The sequence below is a fragment of the Mesitornis unicolor genome, unplaced genomic scaffold, assembly GCF_000695765.1.
Source record: "Mesitornis unicolor isolate BGI_N332 unplaced genomic scaffold, ASM69576v1 scaffold16011, whole genome shotgun sequence".
Lineage (NCBI taxonomy): Eukaryota > Metazoa > Chordata > Aves > Mesitornithiformes > Mesitornithidae > Mesitornis > Mesitornis unicolor.
The window spans coordinates 28,498-55,721 of record NW_010166000.1 but is presented as its reverse complement, the minus strand read 5'-3'; the positions used below and the strand labels follow the sequence as shown (position 1 = coordinate 55,721).

General features: G+C 37.5%; 1 protein-coding gene across 1 annotated transcript in view; it reads right to left on the bottom strand.

Annotated features, from left to right (window-relative positions):
- Positions 1–17,596, bottom strand: part of SHANK2 (SH3 and multiple ankyrin repeat domains 2) — a gene marked incomplete at its 5' end in the record, with an annotated part of 39,951 nt that extends 22,355 nt beyond the window's left edge. The window contains 4 exons of the mRNA XM_010194826.1: positions 11,638–11,658; positions 14,397–14,405; positions 14,772–14,852; positions 17,441–17,596. Coding sequence (XP_010193128.1) covers positions 11,638–11,658; positions 14,397–14,405; positions 14,772–14,852; positions 17,441–17,596 — 267 coding nt within the window. The remainder of the gene's footprint in view (positions 1–11,637; positions 11,659–14,396; positions 14,406–14,771; positions 14,853–17,440) is intronic.
- Between the last annotated feature and the right edge of the window lie 9,628 nt (positions 17,597–27,224).

Here is a 27,224-nt window from a genome sequence, read left to right as displayed (position 1 = left end):
TCAAACTGAGGAGTCCTACTGAGAGACTGATCCCCGGGAGACTGTATGTCCATGGTACACTCCGGAGTCCGCGCTGGCGTTTGAAATCCCTCAAAATCCTCCCCAACGTTGCTGTGTGTTTCAGACGAGGACAAAGGCCACTGCCAGCTTTCTGTGGTCCTGGCTGGTGAGTCTTCGTCAGAGGCAGGCACCGAAGACTCCTGTTCTTCGGCCGGCGTGGATGGCGAGCTCCCTCGGTGACGGCCAGCTTGCCCCGAGGATCCAGGAACCTCCCCATCTTGTTCCCCAGTGACATCTGGCAATCAAATAGAGGAGCAACAACCACTGTATCTGAGGCCAGGCAGATGGAGGTATCTACATGCATTGGACAACACATAGAAAGAAGCCAGTTGGGAAGCCAGAGTGTATGTGTTTGGGCAAACGGAAGGGCAGACTAAAGTTTAGTGACTGAATTGGGCACATGGCAGTTGACGTTATTAACCACTTTTGGTATAAATGCACACTGTCCTGTACCCATAACACACACAGCCATGGTGCATCCCAAGGCAGGAACTACCAATTCACCTCATTGTGACTGTGACAGGAAATGTCAGTGAACCTATCAAAAAGCTCACCTATGCACTGCAGTGGTGTCAGCCAGAAATCCCTGGGGCGAGCTCAGGGCCAAGTGTCCAATTGAGCTTCCTGGGGTGTCAGATGTGCTCCACCACTGGCTGAGGGCAGCCCTTTGTTGTTCTGAAGCACTGCTGGCTATCTTCGCTTTTGTCCGACGTCCCACGTCACCCCCACCCCCAGTGCGCTCTCTCTCAAATCACTGCTCCAGCACGAGGGTGGCTGTCCACAGCATTTATCCCACGAGCAATGCCCTCTCCAACATTTGCTGGATTTTCTTGTTCTTTTCTCCAAATAGCAGGAAATGCTACCTGAGGGCATTGCTCGCCAGGATCTCATTGTTTTCTGACAATAAACTTGATTTTTGCCCTCCCCTGGCTACCTCTTCCCTTGCCTGAGGGCACATGGTGGAAATCTGGGTGCTTCCCTGTGGCAGCTTAGTGTGCAAAGAGGCATTGTTACAGATGTTATTGAGGAGGATATTAGGTACCTGCTTACTCTAAATCCTCCCCTACATAAAATGCACTCCCAAAGGCTAGAAACGGCTAAACTTTTTGCACCCACAGTGATCACTGGCTCATAGTAGAGCGTGATCTGCCCAACACCATTCTTGATTACATACATGAGTTGGTGGCTGTAACTCTCACCCTTTCCATGCTTCAGAAAAAAAAAAATGAGTCCACTTTGTTTTTTTCTGGGGGACAATTTGGTCATCAGAAATAAATCTGGGAGGATCTGGCTAAAACGTTGCAGTAGGGTAGCCCAAAGAGCCTGCATTCCTCACACTCAGGCAAGGGATATCTGAGAGAAGCGCTGTTGTTGGTAAGACTGTGACCTGAATAGCAGTGGCCGACTGTTGCTAGCTGGCTGGCTGTGCTGCTCACGCTACAGCGGTCTGAATGCTAGATCAGTGTCATGCCTACTCTCTGGCATCCTGGTCTTGAAAAATGTTGTTAGGATTAATTTCTGCTCTTTGAAATACTTAATATGCTGCTCTTCAGACCTCAATTTGAAGCTGTAAGCTTACATCTAGAAGCTTTTAAATAATACTTCTGGTTCTGTTTATGAATCAGGTTTGGGTTTTTGTTTGGTTTTTTATTTTTATTTTTTCAATTTTATATGGTTTTAAATGAGAGCTCCTTCTGACAGACCCAAGGATCCCTCCTCTTATGTATCAGTCCCTATATACCCTAATGTGGCATTCATTATTTCTACACCTCAGTGACTTCAATATTATACTGCTCTAAAAGGGATGGTGTGGCTTAACATAATTTTTTAAATGCTAAAATAATGGATATTATTTGTGCATTTAGCATATTCACTACTTCAAAGTATTCACATTCAAAGTATTCACATTCTCTCTGTGTGTGGCTGGACTGTCCAGTTGCATGTTTTATGGAAAGTGAGGATGAGATTGTATTTGTAAAAAGGCATGAGCTCCTTATGAAAATGAATTTTAGGGACAAACTGTCATGCAATCATTGGCTCTTCCACTCCATGATTTGAGAGGGACTGTATATCAACCTAACTGTAATAACTGCTTCTTCCTTTGCAATTCTTCTCCCCCTTTGCCCAATACAGCCGTAGCTGCAATCCTTCATTAACAAATCTCTCTTAACAACTACAGTGAAGGACCATGAAATTATTTCACAGCATTTTCCTAGTTGAGTACACATGAAAAAAAAGAACAAAAAAACCAGGGGACCTATTTTTACCACACAGAGCAAACACACATTTCCGTTAAATTTTATGGAATCGGAGAAAGAGAAGGGATCATATAAATTCATTCTGGTAGAGCCACTGGTCATATAAAATATCTTTGTATTTCTTTTATCATGTCATCAGAAAATTCCCTGTATTTAAAAACTCCATTTTCCTTATAAGTGTTCTAAACAGCCCACCTAGCAATGGGTAAGTAATAGAACCAAACTACATTAAAAGTCAAAAACTGGAGCAAAACAAAGTAAAAAAAACCTCCAAATCCCACATTATTTTATGAATATTTCTGTCAACAGTATCACTGAGTTTAGCTTGCTCATATTCAGGGGGATCATAACAGTTTTGTTATTTGTGCATGTTTACACAAGTGCCAGAGGCTTGTGAAGAAAAGTTTCACTGAAAAAGCATAACACATTTTTGCAAAGTTTCTAAAACTCTATGAAAATTTACAACTTGCTATACTCCTAATCAGTCTTTTCAGAGCTGAAAGAACAGCATCTGGCATAGGTGACCAATCACACAAATGACAAAGAGTACAAGCAAACGCTCTGTGAAAACCCATGGGCAGAAAGTCAATTGTGGAAACTACTGTCGAATACTTATGAATAATGAATACATTCACAGGTTCTAGGATAGGTTTGTTAGCTTGACTAGCAATGAAAAGGAGGAATATCCATAACTGTTATTATTTGTAAAAAAGTGTTCAACAACTCTAGCAACTCCAGTTTCTGGAAGCTTTGTGAAGCATTGACATGGAGTATGGGGAAACCAGGGGTGCATTACAGGCATAGCCTTACACAAGCTTTCGTTTACTACAGAGCAATCATGGGAAAACTGCCTGAAAGTCAAATGACTGACACTACCTTGATGAATGTGTCAGTCTCTGCACAATAAATCCATTCCTTGATGACCAAAGGTCGCCCTAAATTCAGACCAGATCTTGGTAAGATGCTTGCACCAGTAGCTAGGCTGGTGCTGTGGAAAAGGTGTGCCAGTTACAGTAGGAGTACTGGAAAACTCAGTTCAGCCAGAAACTCTCCTTATTGGCCAGAGAAGAGGCTGACTGCTTTGAACTGCTGCCAACAGTAGGATTAAAGCTGGCTCAGTTACCTCAACTGCCTTTACCTCATTTCCTTGGCAAAGGGGTGACTTCAAAAAAAAAAAAGTCTATGAAGTCAAGTCAGAATTTGCTACAGAGCAAACTATGTATCAACATGGTTGATTTTACTTGGTTGTTAATTGGCTTTAAAAAAAAATCTCATTTAAAACCAAGCTTTAATTACAGTGGGTACAAAGAAGCACATCTAGCTTCCTTAGGTGTGAAGCAAAGGGAAGAGGTCAGAATCTCTGATCTTTCCAGTTGCTTCCACCTTACATGCCATTCCTACATGTACCATTTTGCTCACAGTGATATATACAACTTACAAGGAAAACAGGTCACATGTCTTTTATAGATAACTTTATTCCTAGTGATACCAGCCAACAAACTAGAAGTCTCTGAAGTTGTGACTTGCTTCGTGTTCCTAACCTCATGTTCCTTCCTCTGACAGGGCATGGCTCCCATTCTGATCCTTAAATGACCAAGTAAGGGAATCAGAAACGAGCATGCATATGGGCTAAAGTAAATAAAAACATCTGGAAGTCAGTGACCCACTGCACTTTAACTTTAGTGTTTGGTCACTGTGAGTACTGTGCAGCTATTTCCAAAAGTCACATGGGACTCACAGGTTTCTGAAGATTCTTTTTTTGTTTTACCACACTGATTCTGTTGTGTTTAAAGAAAAAATTAGATCTGTTATTAAAGTGGTCCACATAATAGTAACTAGTGAACCTTCATCAAAGTCCTATCTGTCTTCCTTTCTTTTGTGTTAAACAGGTCCTCTCTTTCTGCAGTGATGCCCTGTACAGGTGTTTGCACTGGGCTGATACAGAGCTTGGTCTGATGTGGTAGATCAGCAACTGCTCCTGGTGGCTACAGGATAATTGCTCCGTCTGTTGTGCTCTGCCCAATTCTGTTCTGAACATGGTGATCAGAAGCCGGGACTATTCCAGCTTTTAGGTTCATGAGTATGTCCATCATTTTGGAGCACTGCTACCCCATGCTGTCTCTTTGCACCACAACATTCATTATCAGTGAGAGTCCTTTAAGTCTGTTATTAGAGATATTCAGGATTGTAGCAATAACTGGGTTGAGATACACAGAGGACCGAACAGTCGATTCAGCTGTAGGGATAGAGGACTAAGACAGAGGCCAAGAACAGAGCAGGGCTTTGGATATAGACAAACTTTAGAGACATCAGAGGTATTTCTTTAACTTTTGTTCACTGAAGAACATTTGAGATTTATGCCTGTGTTGTGCCTTACCTGCCACTTGGACTGGCAGTTGATCCCTCCCCTGAGATGTGCTGCTCTTTAAGAATCCCTCCTTTTGAAATCCCACCATTTCTGTTTCACCTCTGCTACTGGATCGTTGCCTTTTCCATTATCTTTCCTTTCCAGATTCCCCACCAGTGGAGCTGGACGTGTTCCTGCTGACAGGTAGGTGGAGATGTTCCTTGGCCACAAGTGGGCCAGGAGCTCAACAACAGCGGTAACACAGTTGGGGAGCTTCCTGGGACCTGCCTCTGCTGCTCTGGACCTGGGCCTCTGCCTGTATCTGCATCATGCCTCCTGGGGTGGGTGCATTTTTCAAACTGCTTAGGTACCAAGGTGATAGATGCCTTGTAAATACCTAAGATAGATACAGACAGAAACTGTACCAGGCGCAATCAGTTATGCAAAACTTCATACAATGCCAATTGCACCTATATGCTGTAGTATCACCCACCTTTTCTAGCATCTGCAGTCAACCACAGTCAAATATTTGGCACATGTGTTTTTCCTTTGGAAAAGTGATGGGAACACAGGACATTCAGTCTTCCTTGGTGCCAACAGGTCTAGGCACATAGCCCTTAATGTCAGGTACTGCATATGCATGTATTTTGTTCCATCGCATTTCCTAAATATGAGTTTGCAAGTTTAATTTCTTTCATTAGCCAATAAAATTTGTTTCCTTGTCAATAATCTGCAAAAATCAGTTACATAAGCAGTACTAAAACTAAAGGGGTAGTCTTTACGTGTGCTTATTAAAAATTCATAGAGATTCCTTTAAACTACATAAAAATATGGCTGTGGTGTTGCTTTAATCTCATGGATTAATTTTTAAAATTTCTTTTATTTTTAATTGTAAGTAGCTTATTTTTAGCATAAAGACCAGGAGTGATTATGCATACAATTATAAGTTTGCATGTCTGAAATAAAAAAAATCAAACATCTAAAACAAGTAGATGCACTTATTTACACTGTATTCCTTTAAGATTTTTTTGGTCACTTACCATATGTATGCAGAGGACCCTGCCCTGTTTAGTTTGTAAAAGAATAGCTGGGAAGTAACTTGATAAATACTTCAGGGTGAGTGTCTGTGAGTGGGGAAGAACTACACAAAGGACAATTTGGGCAAACGGTATGTATGCTTTCAAAGAAACAAATGAACAAAGTTCTACAACAGCTTTCCAATACTAATGGGGCAGCAGCAGAAAGATGAGAACGTACTGATTTTAAAAGAAAGCTTGACCAGACTATAGAAGTTCATATTATAATGTTGCTTGCCATAGAAGCAACTGTACTTGATGAATGGATCTCTAGAGCCTCTGGGGAAAAACAGGTGACTCCTATTTGCAAATGGTTAAAAATGGATCTCTGTTACATGAGCTATGCCCATTGAAAAGGAATGGCTTTTGTTTTAGCTATTCAAACAGGAATAATGTATAAAAATCCATCAAAGACCAAAAGTAGGTAAAGTATAACTGAGCCTTCAATATACTGCTAAGAATTTAAAGACTAAACTTAGCTAAAGCATTGTTTCAGAGTAAGAATATTAAAGGTTAAGATTTGTTGTTTATGTTCATACTTTGAAGAAAGAAACAAGTTCGGCCTGCAGTTATGTCATGTAAATGTATAGTTTAAAAATATACAGAAATGGAATGATTTGAGTTTTCATTTAGACAACTAGGCTAATCCTCATAAATCTGCCACCACGAGAACATTTTAATCTGGAATTAACTTCTTCCAGTCCCACCCCAAATGAACAATTTGCAGGATTGTGCTTAAATCACAATGCCAAAATCACATATTTACCATACTGCAATCAATAGGCAGAGAATATTACTTTAGCAGTTAGCATAATGAGGAAATAACAGAAGTGCTTTGCAATACAGTCAGAAACCATAAGCCATTTGAAACACTTTCCTTCTATGAAAATGGAGTAAAAATACTTGTATGTACTCTGGGATACTGTAAACTCTACAAAGTACACTAAAATCCAAAAAAGGGAAAACTGTGTAAAATAAATGAGTAAAACATAAAAACTGTTTAGTGACTAAAATGAATCATTTAACATTGAGTATCTGTAAATACAATTACATGACTTATGAAAATTACTTGTATGTATTCACAATAAAGAACTATCAAAACTTTCTTGAAAGAAAGTCTTATTTGTGTTTCTAGGGCTGAAAATATCTTCACATTAGTACATATAAATCACATTTACATATTATAATCACACACATCCAATGTAATTTTAAGGAAGGCAGAAAACTGCTATGTTCAAATTCTATCTACAAATACAATTTTCAAGTACCAGCTCTTTAACAGTATGTTCAGTTAATGAAATAATTACACAGGCATTCAAAATGCACCTGCAATCCTGAAGCCTTACAATTCAGCCTACCTTGAAAGAGAAATGGTCATTGTTTAACAGTGATTTCTGTTTAAGAACAAAAACAAAGCAGAGAATATAGTCAATACCCACTCCTACCCTGCAAGCCAGGTGGAATTTAAGTGGCAATTTGATGTTCTGTTTAAGAGACAGCATTTGAAAATTTGGCCTAGTCACAAAAGAAAAACAATCAACTAAAAGAAACCAAAAAGAAAGGTAGAGAATCTAAGACACTTGCAGCCTTCTCTGTTCTTACATTTACTCTCATGCTTTCACACCGAGGGCAAGAACCAAACAAACTATGATGAATTAGCTAAAAACATTTATTTTTAATTATTTTAGAAATTAATTAACATGGGTATATGAACATTTGAAGGAAAAAGAAAGAGAAATAGCAGCAAAGGGAGTTTTGAGATGAGGGAGATAAGTCCTTCATCTCCCTGGCTCCTGAAAAAGAGAGAGAAGACATTAAAAGTGTTGAAAAAGTTTTCCACTGTCCTAACTGTACCACATTGGGAAACACATGCAATTTTTATTGTTCCTCAAGCACTCATGATTTTGAATATGTAGTCACATATTCAACTAATAATATCTGAGTATATCTAGTCATATATGCCAACTCACATATGCCAACGTATTTAATTCATCTGTTTCCAAATGCTACAAACCCCACATTTTCTTTAACACTTACAATTCCTTTTCCAACTTCTTTTATACCATTGTCTTGTTTGGCTGATGTGGAAAGGTTCTTTGAACCTTTTCAAATACTGTCCTGTAGTAAAGAAAAACAAGTATCATGAAAGGGCACTACATACTCAAAAATAAGCTGATAAATTCAAAATAATACTAGCATAAATGAGGAGAACACCCACGCAGAGACTCAGCTGATCTCTGCTCAGGATTCCCAGTGTTTTCAAAAGATTAGTTAAAGCTGCTGGCCCCAAGCAACATAAACCCTTGAAGAAGTGTTTAGTACTGAGAGTTATCAGTTAATTCTGTGCTTAAAAGCATATTGCCAGCTAGGTGCCAATTTTTTTTCAGTGGAAAACATAGGGTTAGCATTGTTCTCCTTGAAACATGCTGATTTTCAATCATTTTCTCTTACAAAGTGTTTTAAAAGCACTTATGTCATGGGCATGGTCCTAATCCTGTACCTTCTCACACTGCTGTATCCTAACTTGTGAGCAGTCCACAAGTCATAAAACCTGTAACTTTGCTACATCAACGAAAAGATGGCACCCATATATTTTCACACATATACTTCACAAATTCCACCCAGAGTCACTGCTTTGTGCTTGTGAGAAATGACAACCAGTGACAACCTTTATCTTATTATTATATTGCTACCTCATTAGAATTTCAAATATGTAATGCAAATCAATTACTTACAAGGCTATCCTTCAAGAATTCTTCATTAAGCCTGATGCCTTTTGCTCTCATCTTCTAAAATGCAGTTTCTGGTGAAGATCAGAAAACTTTCTTCCTACATAGAAGCACTGTAGATGCTGGAAACTACCAAAGGAGTCGATGTTGTGAGTGCTGTAAAAGTTGCTTTGTTGGTATTTCCATTGTTTCCTGCAGACAAATCTCCATCATCAACTTCACCACAGTGAAATAAATAAATTATTTTTGAACCCAGATGTCTTTGTGAGTGGTTTCTTCAAACATAACATAACTCTGTAAGCTAATCTGCTGTTTGGCATTCATTTATATATATTTGCTCTGCAATTGCATTGTTTCAGATGCCAATAGCATGTGCCACCTTTGAAACAATGGACAACAGGAATGGGATGAAGTGTGAATGCTTATTGCAGACAGAGCTAATAATATTTCTTCTGAATGCCATCAACTGATATTTTTCTATTCAAATGCCACTAAGACTTGATGTCTGTTAACAACATTCTGTGTTGATGATATCACAGTTATTTTGTGTCTGAGAGGTGGTACTAGCATCTAAACTCTTCAATGGAGGAAAACCTTACATTTATATTTGGTAATGTAGCCCACATCAAAACCCAAAGACCAGTTTCAAGACATATACAGGGATTATTTTATACTGATTACCATATCAAAGCTAAGAGCAAACAAACCAACCCTCTAGCTCACAACTGACACTTGTGTGACAATATCAAAGTAAAATTAATGCAGAAGAATGATTTATCTTGTCATTCCCATTTCACTATAAAAATTTAACCTGCTCTATTCTTAATTTTGTACTTTCTCTTAGAGGATTTTTATATTAGGTTTTTAAAACTAAACACTGTCCACTTTAGCTTTCACCAGAAATCCCAAATTACTCACTAAATCAAGCCCATTTCCTGACAGTAAAAAACAAAAACAAAACAACAAAAACAAAACTTAGGAGTATGAAACTTTTAAATCATGTATCTAGACATCTACAGATCTTAGCTTATGGATATGCTTCTTATGTATCATATAATTTAAAAATTCTCTACCCACAAGAAGTTATCAAAAATCAGGTCAAAACAAAAACTGAAGGAAAAAACCCTTTAAAACAAAGTTTTTCATAAGCCACATGAACATATTGTGAATAGAGTTAAATTTGTTATTTTAAAATATTAATTTTGAAACTCTTATGATACCTATTTCCTGTAGTGATTATGAAAATATGACTGAAAAATGCATTGGGCTGTTCATAGATTTTATTTTAAAGTTTTATTTTTAAAGTATTTTCAAATCTTCATTTTAATTTGCTGCATGAATATTTTAGTTATTCTTCATTATTAGTGGGCTAACTACACATTACCTAGAATTACATTTTAAGTACTGCTTCAAAAAAGTTGCTGCTACAACTAACTCTTAGTGTACATGTTGCCATCATTTAGTCATTCAACAACTCTTGAAAATCCACAAGTCACAAAAGAAAAAAAACCAACACTTCTTCCTCCTCCCCTCTATCCCACAAAATCCAGAAAGTAGTTTCACTATTGAAAACACATCCCCTCCAAACAGATATTTTGAAGTTGGAGGCCAACTGTCTGAGTCAGGCAACTGCTATAAGCAGGTCAGTGGCACAGATGAAGTACAGTTTATATTTTAGTAATTCGTGCTATGTAACTGCCATAAAATGATAATATGGCCCATGCCATACTGGTGTGAAGCTAAAGATTTTATTGCCTATCTGTTTAGGCACAAATGTTACATCTTCTACTCTGAGTACAAAAAATACAGCCTATGTCTTTCCCTTCTCCTATCCTCCCAATGAACCAGAATCCTTCTCAAAAGACAACCAACAAAACCAGTTAAACAGAACCATGAAAGCCAGTATTTTAATCTTAATGCTTCCCTCACCTATTACTCAGAAAACTGAATTCTTGGTTGACTGAAGATTCTACAATAACAATGTAAAGATTTTATATGCTGCCAAAACATATTTTTTGGAAAAATCTCAGTAGCAGTGGGGTTTATTCTGTCATATTCTCTGAATGGAGAATAGAAAATATCACTAGCTTTTAGTGACCTGAAGGGAGGTCAGGAAAGAGCAGAAAAGTAAAGAGTGGAAAATAACCCAATTTTGTCCTGTTTGAAGTTAAAAAGCAAAAGCTTCCCTGTTGAGAGAAGACACTGCCTACAGCCTAGCCTTCCTTTCTGTGACACTGAACTTTGTCAAAGAGCGGGAGATAGACTGTTTTACCAGTCACCACCAAGGGGCTCGGGGAGGTTTGAGACTCTTCCTTGTGCTAGATGCCATGAAAACGTGTAAATGACACAGTCCCTGCTCAGGAGAGCTCACAATCTAAGAAAGCAAAATGACATACAGGAGTATGGAAAAATACAGCTAAACACAAACAAACTTTGTATACATATAAATATACAGTTATGTTTATAAAAACTACTGAAGTAGCACCACTATTTCTACCTAACCCTCTGCCTAGCCATCATTACAGAGATGATTGCTTAGTAGGGATCACAGGGGAAGTGGGTCTTTAGGAGAGATTTCAAGGAGAAGGTAGTGGCCTTATGAATCAGTTCAGGGAGGGCACTCCATGCATATGGGACAGCATGGAAGATGCTACATTGAAAACTTAAAATTGTGCAGAGCAGCATTTCTCCAGATCAAAAGGTCAAGTGTGGTGTGCAAGATCCCTATTTCCTGAGACAGAGACAGTGTGGTTATGGGAGTCACATGTGGCCATTAAGAAGACGAGCAAAATCACTAACGTAGGACTACACTGGGGATATGTTACTGGCCACATATTCCCTGTGGCTGCCAGTTAGCACAGAAACTGTGAGGAGATGATATGGAAGGGTTTGGAAAAGAGTTGGATACAAAGAAGGAAAAAAAGGCAAGATGAAAGGAGACAAAAGGAAGAAATGTGGGGAATATTTTCAAATGTAGTCTTCTGTTTGGGTTCTTAGCATGTTTACAATTTATTAACTAAATAACTAAAAAACATATATAATAATTAATGTACATTTGACACCATAAAATACACTGGACCATATGCCAACATTTACATTATGTTATTATCCTTCACTATGGAAAGGTGAGAAACAGGTTAAACAAGAGACAAAATGCTTCCCCTTACCCTTCTTCTTCCGTACTGAAGCTTGGAAATAGAAAGGGAATGAACTGTGAATCAATTCTGAAGGTAATTTTTATATGCTAAATCCTTAGCTGTCATTTTAAGCATAAATATTATTCTTCCATCTAAGAAGTTAGTCTCTCCCTGCTAGCCTCTACTACGCATGTATCAAACCATAGTAGATAAACAGCTTGGCAAAAGCACATTTTATTGGGGCTTATACCTTAACTATAAGATATTGCTCCCCTGCAGATATTAGGGATACACGTGGAATTTTTTTTCCTAAATTATTTTTTGAAAACAGTAATTGGGACAACTTATTGATACCAGGGCTTTCAAACTGTGTTAATAGGGCATTTTCAAGTCTTTGCAGATTGAAGTGGAATCGTTAGCACACATTATCTGCCATATTTTGGATTAACTCATTTGAAAGAGAACAACTGAGATGGCCTGCTCAGTATTATGGAGAACAGAGTAGCTAAAAACATGTCAATACACTGTAAGTAGAGTTCAGAGCCAGGCAAAGGAAGTGACTGTAAAGACTGCAAGATGTATATATTTTTTTTTAAATGAAGTTGTTTAGCTTAGCTATGAGAAATTATCAAAATATATACTCTAAAGGAAAAAATCTGGCAAATTTCTATTTACCTTTTTCTTCTATTACATAAAAAGGGACATTTAATAAAACTAAAGGCATCACATTTAAAACTAATAAAAAGGAAATACATTTGCACACAGCACATAATTAGCCTGTGGAATTCTTTGCCACGAGACATTATTGAGACCATGAGCTTCTTCAGTTCAGAAAAAAGATTACACATATATATTGATGAGAACATCCACAGTGTTAATCTATACATATTTCCTATTTACTTTGCACATATCTGTTAGAAAACAAATGCTTATTCATTAGGTAGTTTAATGGATATAAAAGTGTGGGTGTTCTCATAGATCATACAGATGTCCAATATATACACATATACAGATATATAAGTTATATATAAATACACACATACAATCTGTGGTTTTATATCAGAAGACAAATTTAACTGATGATAGTGAGAACATTTTCTCTTTGGAAGCTTGTTCAGTTGCTGTGCAATTTAAGAATTCTTGTTCCTTCTGATAATAGCCCATTTACAGGACAAATATTAAAATAGGTAGACAACAAATCTTATTTATAACAGTAGTCATATTTTTGCTAGGGTGGAAAATGTTGAGAACATCATGGAACTGGTATTTAGAGTCTTGTTTAGGAAGAAGACACCTTTCTACCATGCTCTAGTACTACCAGAGCTTTATTAGGGGACATATACTGTGGGAACATGCTTCAGGACTATTCTTCAGAATAGTAAAGTCTTGCCACTGTAATATTTGCTCCATTTGCATACAGATATGGATAGGAAAAGTGTTTAAAGATTCAAGTATGTCCTTGTGGCTGCTAGTCACAAGAGTTGCAGTGGTTTCTGCCAGCTGATAAGAACAAATAGCAGATCAAGTACTACAATCTGAACAGTGGGGTGTGAAAGCTAAAATACGATGGCCTTCTTTACTATTAAGAAACTATTTTCCTCTAGAAAAGTGTGCCACTTCTTTCTGCTTTAAGAACAGTGTGTACTATATAAGACTGAAAAATAAGAGAAATAGAAGAATACCCTTAGTCTGAAAGCAATTTACAGAAGGGGAAAATGAAGGGGTAAAAACGGTGCCTAAGTATTTCTGTCCCCTTAGGAAGCACATTGATAAGCCAGTAAAGTCTTACAACCTCTCAGCACTCCATGAAAGGAAAACAAATCAAAACACCCAAACTCAAAAAACGGCTCCAGAAACTATATTTTACATTTTACTTCTGGAAGAAAAAATATGGAGTATTCACAAGCTGCTGAAACCTTTAGTCAGGCTCCTAAATTTCCTGGCACAGAAAAATCAAATTTTCTGAGATCCGTTAGAGCTAAATAATCAGCCTGCTTCATTTTGGTCTTCACTTGGTTGTTATAGCATAGAGACGACAGTAACCACTTCAGCACCCCTTTGATAGTCAAGACTCCCACTGAAGCTACGTGACTTGACTCACTAAAGGATGGATGAGGTCCATCCACTCCAGAGAACATTGACTTCCTGGGAAAAAAAAAGTGGCTCTGATTCCTTCCAGTTGGCCTTCATATGAATCCATGCCAGAAATAAAAATGATTACTAAATGTAAGTATTTAAATCAATGAAGGGTTACATGGAAAAATGGGTTTATTTTATGATAGACTCTATTACTCTGCAATGAGGGACATGGTTTGTTTTTATTCCAAATTGTCACTTGCTAAACACACTGTTCTAGTGCAATAGCCATATATAAATATACACTGGGCTTTTCTCTTTGTCTATATGGTCCATTCATAACATATTTATTAGTCTAGCTGCAGAAATTCTACTTTTTAATGACCTAACAGATTAAAACCAAGAAGAAAAGAACTATCACCTTCCTGACTTCTATAAAATAAATCAAAATTCCCAAAGAATGATGCATATCTAGAATGTGAATGAACAAGCAAAGGAATCTACAATCACAGTTCTTAAAATTAGCAAATAAAAGACTGAATGCTCAGTACTTTTTGTTACCACTAATGAGAAGAATTAAGTTTATATCATGCAAAGAAGTCAAAGTGATATCATAATATGCACTTTTTCAGATCAGAGGCTAATGAAAACAAGTTGAAGTTGAAGCTGCTTTAATACTGTCAGCTTTTTAACAACAGCTTCTGACAGCTTACCTTTATCCACTAATGAGAGGCCACAGAAATTTAAAATAAAACAATATTAGATGAACTGAAAATTTAGAAAGCAAAGCTAACAAAATATGATACAGCATTACTTTTTAGTAGGTGTGCCAAACTTTGATGATGCATAAAATGTATCAACATTCTCTTGCGTAGCAGTAAAGGCACAAGTTTAAACAAAAATTATTCATGCGAATCATGCATATTTGAACTGTCCAAAGATGCAGCATTCTTAAAACCTTTTCTGTTCTATATACTGTACACAGTGCAGTTCCTTTTAGTCAATTTAACATATATACATACATGTATAGATACATTTTTAAAAAATTTCTATTATGCCAGCATGCTTGTCAAAAAACATTTTCTTACCAAGCTCTTCAAGCTCTGAGGTCATCGACTTAGACCGCAAGGTCAGTGCAGTGGTTGGAGCTCGCTTAGGTGGTGGTGGGGCTTTGCATTAAACAGAAGGATAGACAGTATAAGTAAATATGCAGCTCTCAAACACTATATTCACATACACATTTAAAAAGAATGTACATTTAAAAGAATATGCTGCATTAAATAAGGTAATATTAAATAAATACATGCACAGGAAAAAACCCTGAGCTGCTTTTCATGTACTGGATTTCGATACCGTTTCTACTTTCAGCGTAGGTTGTTTGACACATCGGTAAGCTTTTATGTAACAGGATACATAGAAACATTTAAAGCTAAATAACTGTACACTTCTGGTTTTCAGCACAAAAAAGACTTTCTAGAGAAAGTGCCTTGCGGAAGTTGTTTCCTCCTTCTAAGAAATGTACATAGCTAAAAACCTCCTGGAGACCAGCCAATCTCTGTCAGATTAATTTCACCTTTGAAAAACTGTTACATCTGAGAAATACAAGAAAGAAGGTTCAATTTTATCTTAATAGTTATGGTCAGACTAGGGAAAACAGGTCATCCTCAGAATAAATAAGATCTTAAAATACCAAGGCAATCATCTAGCACAGAAAATAAAATCCAGCATGTGTTTTACTATTCTGATAACAAATGTTTCTGGTGGTCAGAAAGGAGCATAACATCAGAAAAGGTTATGCCAATGTCGGTAGGAAAATTGGAGATTTATAAGAAACAGAAATAGCTCAGGGACATCAGGAAAAATTAACGATTTTAAGGTGTTTTGGTCAATACTATACATCAGGCTATACCGTTTTTACAAAAGGTGGCAAAGCAGTTTGAGGGCGAGAAAGAGTGATGGAGGAAAGAAGTAGACAATGTTATTCCCGTATCAACTATATCCACTATGTCAGCATCATCCTTTCCCTGTTAAGCTCCATCATCTTACAGAGGCTTGAATGACAGAGTGTCACAGGAAAGCAAAAATATAGCTCAGGCTCAGTGCCAGATATGAGGCAGCATAAGCACTGCACATATTAACTCCAGCCTGAGGTCTGCCCTTGCCTAACAAGAGAAGTGAGAACAAAGTTGTGAGGGAAACTACACAGGATTGCTAAATGAGGCCGGGTATCCAACACTCGGTCTCCTTGACAGTGAGGCGATGGCAAGAAAATCCTTCCACACAATTCCCAAGGTACAGCGGCAATTGCCAGGTAACATGAAATGCTACCAACTTGCATCAAAAAGGGACAAGATTCAAAAGTGAAAGGTTTTGGGAAATGACACATTATCAATGGAAGGCTCTGGAGAGATGACAACTGGGTTTGTTTTTATAGAAGTAACTTCCCTTTGGGTTGTAGATAACAGCACTGTTATTTAAGGCCAATATGACACATCCCACAAGGCAGAGGTGAAAGGTTTGTTTAAAATGTGTGAATAGTAATTCTTTCTTGCTAAAACTAATGCAGGACCATGTTTGGATGTTATTTACTTTAATATAGCCTTTTCCCCCTCCAAGGCACTTGTTTGTTTTTTTTTTAAAGCGCTAGATATCAAGAACACTCACAATGTAGACAAAGTTTTACTCAGGGACAAAGAGGGAGCCCTTGGGTGCCAGCTTCCAGCCCGCTCTTGCATTGAGGAGCCAGGCAGCTGTAAGTGACAATTCAAGAAACTAGTGGGAGGAACAGGAATTTTCAGAAATGTGGTGCTGCTGTATTGAACACCAGTTAGCAGCTGCAATCTTTTCTGCTTAATGGTAATTATGAAGGCTTAATGACTTCCCAGAATAGCTTTTATCTGAGCAAATTTGAGGGTATCTAAGGTGAAGGAAATAGTGCAAAATATTTTTTTTTGTCTTGTGAAGTTTTGGTGGTGGTTTTGTTGGGGGGGTGGGAAACACACTGAAATTCTTAAGAGCAGCCAAGTCCTATGATATATGTTAACCCATAATCTCAATTAAAATTAATATTAAAAACCCCCAACACCTAGGCTGGAAAAAAAACTTGTCGTGTTTGTACTGTGATAATTCTTTCCCAAAGTCATTGAGGCACATGGTGGCTATACTAACCTCTCAGAGTAGCTGCTTTCTTGCTCGCTATGCATGTTTGCTACTTATGAGAGGAGGAGAGATTTTTCCTGGCTGGAATAACCCCTCTACTTTAAATTCATCTAAGCAATTTTCCCATTAAAATGTACTTCTTTTTTTTTTCTATCAGAACTTCAGCCTAAACATATTGTTTACTTTTCTTATTCTTACAGAGGTCCTTTCTAAAACATGTGTTTTGCAAAATAGTAAGTTCTCAACTATTTCAAGAGGAGTCAAACTAACCTCATTTCAAGTACATTTGGAATTAATCAATAAAAGATAATCTGTTATTTGTGCTTTTTCTCTCTCACTACTGCGAGACATTTTACAACAAGATCTTCAAACATATAAGGATCCTTAAAGATTAAATTTCATGGCAAGCATGACAGAACAATATTACCTTTTTTGTCACATATTAATGCATGAGTCAACAGAATTAAATTAAGAGTGTTTCAAATTTTAAAAGCGAAATCTATACAGCGGAATTTATAAAACAGTCATTTTGCATCCATATTCTGTTTTGTGTAGAGCAAGACCAAAAGGACTCCATTAAGAAAAGTGGAAAAAGTACCTTTCTTTCTAGCTGTGTCATCTGGATCAAGATTCCTGGTTACTGTGACAACCTTAAGAACTAGGTGATTGCCCCCTTGTCGAATCATGTTCACCACCTGCCTGTGGCCAACTTTCACTACATTCTCATTATTAACCTGCAAAGAAAGAAAATAGTCTTTTAGATCAAAATGCAGAAAACTTCTGTTCTTTCAGTTTTGAAAACAGAAGGGGGAAAGAACAGGAAGATATAGAATTTCTAATTACTGTCTTCTAATAAAAATACATATTTAAGAAACAGCATATAGCTGACATAATAACAGGAAAACAAAACTAACTCTTCATGAAATATGCAACTAATTTCCTTATAATTACCAGTTTAAAAAACAACAAAAAATTAATGAGTTCGACCGAATCTTTCTCCTTACAGATTTTATTCCCAACAATGACTGTGCTACAACTCCGCATTTCATACACTAAAAGTATTTTCTTAAATGATAGTCCTTTTTCATGGCTGCTTTATCCACAAATGTTTATAGGTATTTTATGATCTCTAACATAACCAATGAGATATTAAGAAGCTTTTCTTTTTGGACCATCCAAGAACAAAGATTTTCATTCCTGAAAGAAATTCTTATGTACAAGAGACATTCTTTTATTATATGCACTCTCCTGATTTCTCAGCATCTGACCTGATGACCTGGAAGCAAAGGCAACAGGGCCATAGCAGTTCAAAAGAGTCTTCATGGAAAAAGAGGAGTTAACTATATAAAGCCCTGACCAGCTCTTGTGGTCATGCCAATTAAACTTGAAACTGCTCTGCAACATTAAGCTTTAAAATGTATACTCTCTGGGTAATTCCTAGAGCTACATCACCATTTTTGATGTCTTTCCAACTCTTCCATCTATCTTTCCATAATATTAATTAATAGATGTAGAAGAAAGCATAGGCATAAAAACTGTAAAAAAGCATGGATAAAAAAATTATTTATTCATTCAATGTATAAGAAATCACTGAAAGTTATCTGAAATTTGAATGATAGCAGTGTATAAGACAGAAGTGCTGCATGTGCTATTTGAACATAAAGGATACTGAGGAGTGGTATCAGTGAAGAAGAGAAGCTGCCAGAACACATGCTGGGAATTTGATCTCTATCCAAAGTTCAGCTGACTCAAGCTATATTTCACTGAGGTCACTCAGTGCCTTCCAAAATGAACAGTCATTTTCAAAGTAAGTGCTTTTAGCCTCTTCTATTTATTCTGACAGGCTGGGTTTCTCACACTCTAAAGAACTTAAGAGTTTAGAGCAAAATTTCTCATTAAATATTATTGCCATTTAGCAGAGCAAGCACAAGTAGACTCATTCCAACTTGAAATTGTTTTTCCATCCATAATATCGAAAGAAAATCTTGACTTTTTTCAGGCTTTAGCTGAGATAAAATGCATTACGATGAAATAATGTCTTGGTAACCATATTTTTAATACAGTGCTGCAGTCAGAAGTCTCAAGTGTGGCCCATGTGCTATGTCTATAAGCCCGAGATGCTTTTTGAGACTCTTTATTAGTCTCATACGCACTGATGTAGGTGTAACACATGCTGAACATCCATACCTGTTGAGCAGGCACATATGAAGTTCTCTCATTCTGTGGTTGGGGGATATAAAAGAAACTAAATTTGAATAGGACTGTTGCCGCTTTGTTTTATTTTACACCTTCTTAGCATCTGGTATTTAATTCCAAAATCTGGTATTTATTTAGTTGGACCAATGGCATGTAAATTTAATCCATCTAAAACATCTTAATAGAGTTATCCACTTGCTTCTGAATTCCTTCTGGTACTAAAACCTCAAAAAGGTAATTCTTGTCCACAGCAAAAAAAATTATGCAATTAAGAAATACAGAATGCCTCTATTCTGTCTTTACTGGAATTAAATTTTAAGGCTGGAAGCCAGTGTGGATTAGAATATATTCCTTAATGCTGTCAAAAAATAGAGACCTCCAAATAAATCAAAAGTTAATATTAATCAGACGCATGTATACTTCACTAGTGTAAAGTGATAAATATATAAAATGATAAACAGCTTATGCAGCATACCATCTGTTCACATCATTATGTGCAATGATATTTCACATTTAGAGCAAGAGCAAATACATATGACACAGTTTTTAAAGCTGTTTCAGAAACAGAACCTGTATATGACTGTTTATAGCAGGTTTGTTTAAAAGGCACAGTTACAAAAGCTGGTACCAAAAAGATTTATACTTCAAAAATAAAAATATTGATAGAATACCTGAAGATTATTTAACTCAAAGAGTTTACAGAAATACTTAATAATGAAAGAATCATGAAACTGGTAAAGCAGTTCCTCTGTGGGTAAAACAGGAGCATGATTACAAAGGGAACTGCTGGAGAGAGTCCAGCGTAGGGCTACAAAGATGATTAAGGGAGTGGAGCATCTCCTTTATGAGGAGCAGCTGAGGGAGCTGGGTCTCTTTAGTTTGCAGAAGAGGAGACTGAGGGGAGACCTCATTCATGTTTATAAATATTTAAAGGGTGAGTGTCACGAGGATGGAGCCAGGCTCTTCTCGGTGACAAACAATGATAGGACAAGGGGTAATGGACACAAGCTGGAACACAGGAGGTTCCACTTAAATTTGAGAAGAAACTTCTTCTCAGTGAGGGTGACAGCACTGGAACAGGCTGCCCAGAGAGGTTGTGGAGTCTCCTTCTCTGGAGACATTCAAAACCCGCCTGGACGCCTTCCTGTGTAACCTCATCTGGGTGTTCCTGCTCCGGCAGGGGGATTGGACTGGATGAGCTTTTGAGGTCCCTTCCAATCCCTAACGTTCTGCGATTCTGTGATTCTGTGAAAGCCATAAGGTTGCTGTTGTCAATAGTTTATAAGGAACTAGGATTTCAGTGACAGAATCTCTGTTTCTCTTAACCTTCTTCAATACTTTATATATAAGCCAAATGACTGTAGAAATGGTCAATAAACAGTAAGACACCAGAGTTTTAGCAGGTTTGTTTGATAGTTTTAGTCTGATGTTATTCAGCAAAACTTTTTCAGGTGTGAATAATTTGAGGCGGTGCAGAGATGAGTACTGCATCTCAAGTGGGCTTTGTAAACAAGCTGAAGAAGGTAAATTTTTATAATCAGTAAGGTAGATATCTATTTCACCCGTGCCAATTCATTAAATAATCACATGTGTACTTGGTATTAAATGTGATCACATCCTTTGAAACATTGAAAAAAAATTTTGCTTTCGGTGGTAAAGTGTTTAGAAGGATGTTCCATAAACAGTCAAACTAGCTAAGTTGGTTTGCAGGCACAAATCTGTGTGACTCCCTCTTCTTCAGACCAATCTTTCAGCATATTTTCTGTGACCTTTCACTGCAAAACCTTAAATTCTTTTTTCCTTTGACTCTTGCCCCAAACTTTTGTGCACAGAACCTTCTTTGCCACGTCCTTCATAAATAGGTGAAAATAGGTTCTAGAAACAGATGTGCACTGTGTCTGGTTCCATGCTACATCAATGGCAACTGGTCATCCAACAAGTTAAATGCAAGGAAAACTGTCCCTTGGGGCAATCAACGATTTCAGTAACTCTCCTCTATCCATTTCTGACTCTCAGGAAAAGCTGCAGAACTTTATATTCTTGAAATTTGTACTTCATCATAATTTGGTTAAAACTGGGCAGTAGAATGGAAGTTACTTTGAGAACTTTGAAATAATTTGAGAAATAATCTACAAAATAACACAATCTCATAGACCCAATGTCTATAAAGAATAGCCTAAACTGGAAGCCTGAGCTATCTCAAGCTCAACTTACTTTTTGGGTACGTATGAAATGTTTTTGAAGTGTTTAAAAGGAAGATGACTTTGGTGAATAACAAGATTTTTCAACTATATGTCTCAGTACTTTTTCCACCTTGTATAATCAATGTACATAGGTTTTTTTAGAGCAGTACAGTATCACAAGACAAGAACATTACGACTTAAGAGCAAGCTGGAGACAGAAATGAAAAAAATTCACAGCAGACAGATTTTCCAGCTAAAATAGCTTGCATCATTACTAGTTAGTTAACAGCTAAAGGCAGCTAACACAAAAGAAACATGAGCAAAGCATAGTTAAGAGGTTTCATGCCTTTCTCCGAGCTGGTAGAGTCAGTTATTCACATAGTTGTCATTTCATGGCTTCCTACAGACACACAATATACTTGAGTATGAAACATTCAGTTCGCCAAGACAAAAAGCAGTGTGCTGTGTTTCCTCTCTGCCCCCCACCACAGCAGACACATCACTGCTCCCTCCAACATCCTCTCAGAGAATTGAAGGCACTTCGGGGCTTGCTGGGATTCACACCTGCCTAAGGTCTCAAACTAGAGACTGCGATCAACAATGACGTCCCCCTTGCACAAAGAGCTTTGAACACCAACTATGAAGAGTTTCCTCTTCAGCATGGCTGTTCTCTCGAGATGATTCAAAAATACGCTGTAAACCAGTGACAAAGACAACTGACAGTCATTTTAAAATGGGGATTTTTTTTGGAAAAGAGTGTGTTAGTGAGTGTCCTAGAGGTGCTGGAGTAGAATTTATGGATATTGGGACAGGTTGCATTAAGGCATTTTTTTCTGAAACTTATAACTATGTGACGGGTTGAAAAATAAAATAAAAATAAAACTGCAAAAATAAAATAACATAAAATAACATAAAATAACATAAAAAACCAAAACAAACCAAAACAAAATAAATAACCTGAACATTGTAGGATAGCAGATGCATAAGCTGAAACATACTCACCAGAGCAGCCTTCCTGTAGGAAGGTGCAAAAGAAAAAACACTACCAGAGAAAGAGACCTTTGCAGAGTTTGTTCTTGTATGGGCCTGTCCTGGCATGGCGTGGGTTAAATGCCCCAAAGCAGGTGATTCTAGCGACCCCCAAGTGGCAGGAATGGCCGTGCTGGAGAGCATGTCCAGACTTGCCCAGGTGAGGGGCATGTCATGACCTCCTGTGAGTCCTATCACCTGGTACAGGCAAGGGGGGTGGGGGAAGAGTTTAAATACCCCCACTTAAGCCTGAGACCATGTGTTCACCCACCATCTTCCAACTTGGACTCAACAAAGAAACTTCTCGTCCAGCTGCCATCTTAAACACATGCTGATACACCAGAGGCCTTGGAAGTGGTGACTGTCTTTCACCTTTTCTACTTCTCTGATAACTATTTCTTTTCTCTCCTTTTTCTCATTTTCTTGTTCTCTTTTCCCTTTTCCAACACGTGCAGCTGCAGCGGGCTGTAGCTCACGGTTTTGGTTTTGGGTTTTGATTTTGATTGTATTAAGCTAAGTTTTCTCAGTTCTGCTAATCAAATTGTTATAGTGTTGCTACTCTGTTCCAGTAACTTTGGGGCCATTTTGGTTTCTTGTCAGTATTCCGTCACCTATGGGTTGTTGAAAGGTTTGAATCCAATGTTTTTCAAGGCATGTATCTTATTTAGTAAAAACATTGCTTTCACCCTTCTCCTGAGTGATTTGTATCGCTCTGTCACTGTACCGGGATAAAAGAGCTCACTTTTTAAAGCAGGCCATGACAGTTCTATTAATATTAATAAAAAACCCCTTAATTTCTTCAATGCATCATCCTAATCCTTTCAGTATCTAAACATTCTCTCAGAGGAAAATGTAGTCAATCACTTTCAACAGTAATTAAGCAGACAAAACTCAGACATTCTGCTCAGAATGACCATTGCATTGGTGTAATGGTAAAAAAATTCACCTTGCAGTTGTGAACACACATTCTGTCAAAATAAACCTCTCAGGAGCTCTTTCTATCCATTGAACTACTTAAAAAACCCCAACAACAAGCCAAACCTGTCACACACACTTACAAACCCCTGCCTACAAGCTTTTAAAAAAACCACAATTTTTTGTAAGTCTTTAACACACGCTAACCCAATTACAATTTGTACAGGAAAATAAATAACATACAAGTAGTTTTGCAGGCTCAAATTATACTTTGGCATCTCGAGTAACTACAGAGTTCTGCACATCTAAGCATGTCACAAACCAGTATGAATTTCCCATCTCTGAAGTATTCTTATTCTGTAGACTAAAATGTGAGACAAAGAAAGACACAGTGACCTCGAGAATCTTTGGGAAGTTATTCATTTGCTCGTTATATCTGCAGTGCTAATCCAAGGGTCAGCTGCAAAACTGTTCCATTCACTGAAAACCAGCAACTGGTCGTGGTGTCAATGGTTGTGCTTTAAACTCTTTGTAATGGGCTAGAGCAGTATTTAGAACAAACTTAGACCATGTCTAAAATTTGCACTCTATAAGTATACTTATGATCAAAAATTCTATTATTTGCTTTATGCTGAAACCTCTAAATTTATTCTAAATGGTGAATCGGTGCTTGCCTTCTGTTGTGATTATTGTAATCCTGCATCATCCACAGGCACATGAACAGCATGAAGGTATGTAGACCACTTAGAAATGTTTCTGCACAAAGCAAATTTTAACAAACTCTGTTTGCAGCATACTTTTCTCTGAGTATTACAGAGAAGGACTGAAAGAATAAATTTCTGATAGATTTTGGAGATCCAAAAGAGGAGGCAAATCAAAAAGCTCTGAATGCCACAGATGTTTTGGATTTATATGGTATTTTAAGTACTTATAAAATGCATTTAATCACAAACAATTTCAAGATTCCTTGTCTTGAAAAGCTGACACATGAATTTAAGCTGTGTCTTAGATTAAAATAGAAGGTAATAATATAATGTATCAGTAAGTCCCATAATGCATATTAATCTATGAATTTGTATCTGTAAACCAAATTATTCACATCATACCCTAAAAGCTTGAACCAACAAAAGCAGATGGCTTCAGTCCACTAGGCCTCAACTATTCATTTATCTGAACAGGTTCTGAAACAGGCTTTGAACAGTGTCTGGAAAAATCCTGAAAACTTACTAATGCAAATAGGAAGTTAGTTTACATTCTGATCTCCAACACAAACATCTCTGATTGTTATTAGTATTTGACCATATCCTATTTAATCTAATTTAGTGTAAAAGATGCTTCAGAGACTTCATGTGCTCTGCTGACCTAGAAGGCACTATTAAAAGCAAAACAAAACAAGACAGAACAAAACAAAACAAAACAAAAGCTTCACAGAACCAGGGATACAGGCACGTGGAAACTCTAGCTGAAATCTTGCATTAGTAGATTTTTGATACTAATCCACTTGCTCATAGATTTGCCTGGATTGGTAGCCTTAATGCATGGGAGGCTGTAAAGAAGACGAAGCCGGTAAGCAGAGAGTTGGACTAGGTGATCTCCAGAAGTGACTTCGTACCTCAACAATTCTGTGGTTCTATGCAGGTGCTTCAAAAGAAAGAGTATCACAAGGAAGCACCTACAGCCTGTCAGAAAAAGAGGTGCATACGAATTACAGGAAAAGCATCAAAATCATCGGTAGCATTGCCACAGTGCAAATTTCTTTGCATGAGCTCTAACATTATGGCAAACAAGGTATAAGATATCTAAAGGCAAACGCCTTGTGGAGATACTACATCTTGAGATTTTAGATTTCATTCTGTCACCACACTCCCTTCTATTTGCATAGGGGGAATATTGTGTCTTTTCCCTTGCAGCCCCCATGGCAAGGGAAGGTGTTACTGCCTGGTGCGTGTTCATAGCAAGGGTAGTAGGACAGGCTGAAGCGCAGTCTCCCTGGTGAAACCCAGGATCTGCAGGGCTGCTCCAGCCAGGTGGCAGACTTTTCCTTCAATAGATTTCACAGTGGCAAAACTGTAGAGCTCTGAGCTGTAGCGTGAATCTGGTCTCTGCCTACAAATAGATGAACCACGCTGCTGAGGAAGCCTTTAGCCTGCATCTCTTCATCCTCTTGAGTAGCACCACTACTGCTAATCTTCAGCTGCACTTAGGAACATCTATTTCTGATAGAAGGATTGGAAAAGAGGCATCTCAGATCATAAACTCCAGACTCCTTTGTTGTCATGGCAACTGCATCACATAATTTGTTGCTTAACATTTAGCCAAGCTCCATCTTCTTAGATCTCTTTCTTGTCCCCGTTAGAAATTTCTGTTAGGCCCAGAACCTCTGAAAAGAACAATTTTTTTCTAATTTCCATCCTAGTTTACATTAATCCTTTTTTTCTGAGCCAAACTGCCAATAGCCTAAATAGCTATTTCCCCCTCTACTCTCCATGCATTCTACTAGCAGATCAGGTGGGAGTAACGTCCTGTCTCAGCTAAACAAGCATTTTAATAAACTATTATGACAAAGAGTCTAATACCAGAACAGAGCACAGCAGCTGTCCAGCATTTCAAAGTCCCTTTTTTTAAAAAATGTATCTGACTTCAGTCAAACTAGCTTACAAAGATGATCATATGTTCACCTGTGTTTCACCTAACCTACACTCACTGACCCACTTCAGCATCTGACCTCTCTCAAGACAAACACACAACTCATTTTCTTCTGATAACCTGCTAGATGCACCCCTGTTCTCATGGTTGTTGACCTGGAGCATAGGCATTTTTGAGTATCTGAGAGAGTTACTTACACACAGCCAGTGGAAAATGCTTGGGACTTTAAATGAAATATTTGATCCTAATGTTGGTTAAAAACTGTAGAAGCCTCGACCTTTTTCCACAAGAGCCATGTTGTGAATTTTGCTCAAGTGACCATGTAAATATATATGCAAACAAACAAACACAACATAACAAGAAAACACAACTGGATATTATAATGGAACTTCCCTTATCCTCAGTTTACTTTAATTAAGGGCATTTGATAATAATCCAGCCTTACTAGAAAAAATAAGCAATGCAATAATGTATCAAAATTGGTTTCTCAGTAACATCTTGTTTTGTTCCATTAAAAACATTTCCAAGTAACACAAACAACAGTATTGTTTCTGCACAGAACTCAGTGGTTAAGTCTGGGGTCAAAGTTGATAGAATACACTATAAGAAAGGCAGCAGAGATAAAGATTACTGTTTATCTCCTACCCGTGCCATGGTTTAAAAGATAGAACCATGTTAAACTAGCATTTTAATCTAAAATTTTGCATTTTGTATACCTATACCTTATCTGAAAGCTGTTGAAAGTAAATAACTACTGTCCTCATGGGACTACCTTATACAGAACATTTAGAAATCACTCAATTACTTGGACCCATTCCTATTAAAATAATTGTCTCCATTAATCAGTACCTGTTTTTATTTTGAATCATTTGGTTTAAGTCACATTTCTTAGGAGAGGTTCAATTAACTTTATTGCAGTTGATTGAACTGCAGTGTACTGCAATCAATTAAATTACACTTAGGATGATTTTGTCCAATGGCTTTCAGGTGCAAGAGGTGGCAGTTTTTCATGTCTTAATTCTGTTAGGAAAAAATCAAGTGAATTGTGCACATCTGTTTTGTTCTGTCATGCCAACACCTGAAAAGCTTTCAATTTCTGAGGAAACTTCAGAATAGTATTACACCTAACAGGTCTATAATGATGTAAGGCAGTATTGAGGTTGCAACCTACACTTGATATTTTCACCTGTTTTAAAGAATGTAACACGCTGATGGAATATTTAATCGTCTGGGAATGTCAGAGATGAACAAAAGATGTGCAACCATTGTCTGGGCAGGTCTCTGATCAGTTCTCAATTTCTGCAGGCTCAGGGTAGTTACCAGATAGGAGGTTTGCACCTGGGAACAAGCTTTAGAGGTTCACAGTCTGGGCACAGTTTTGCCCATAGCTAGGAAGAGAGTCTGGGCACAGTT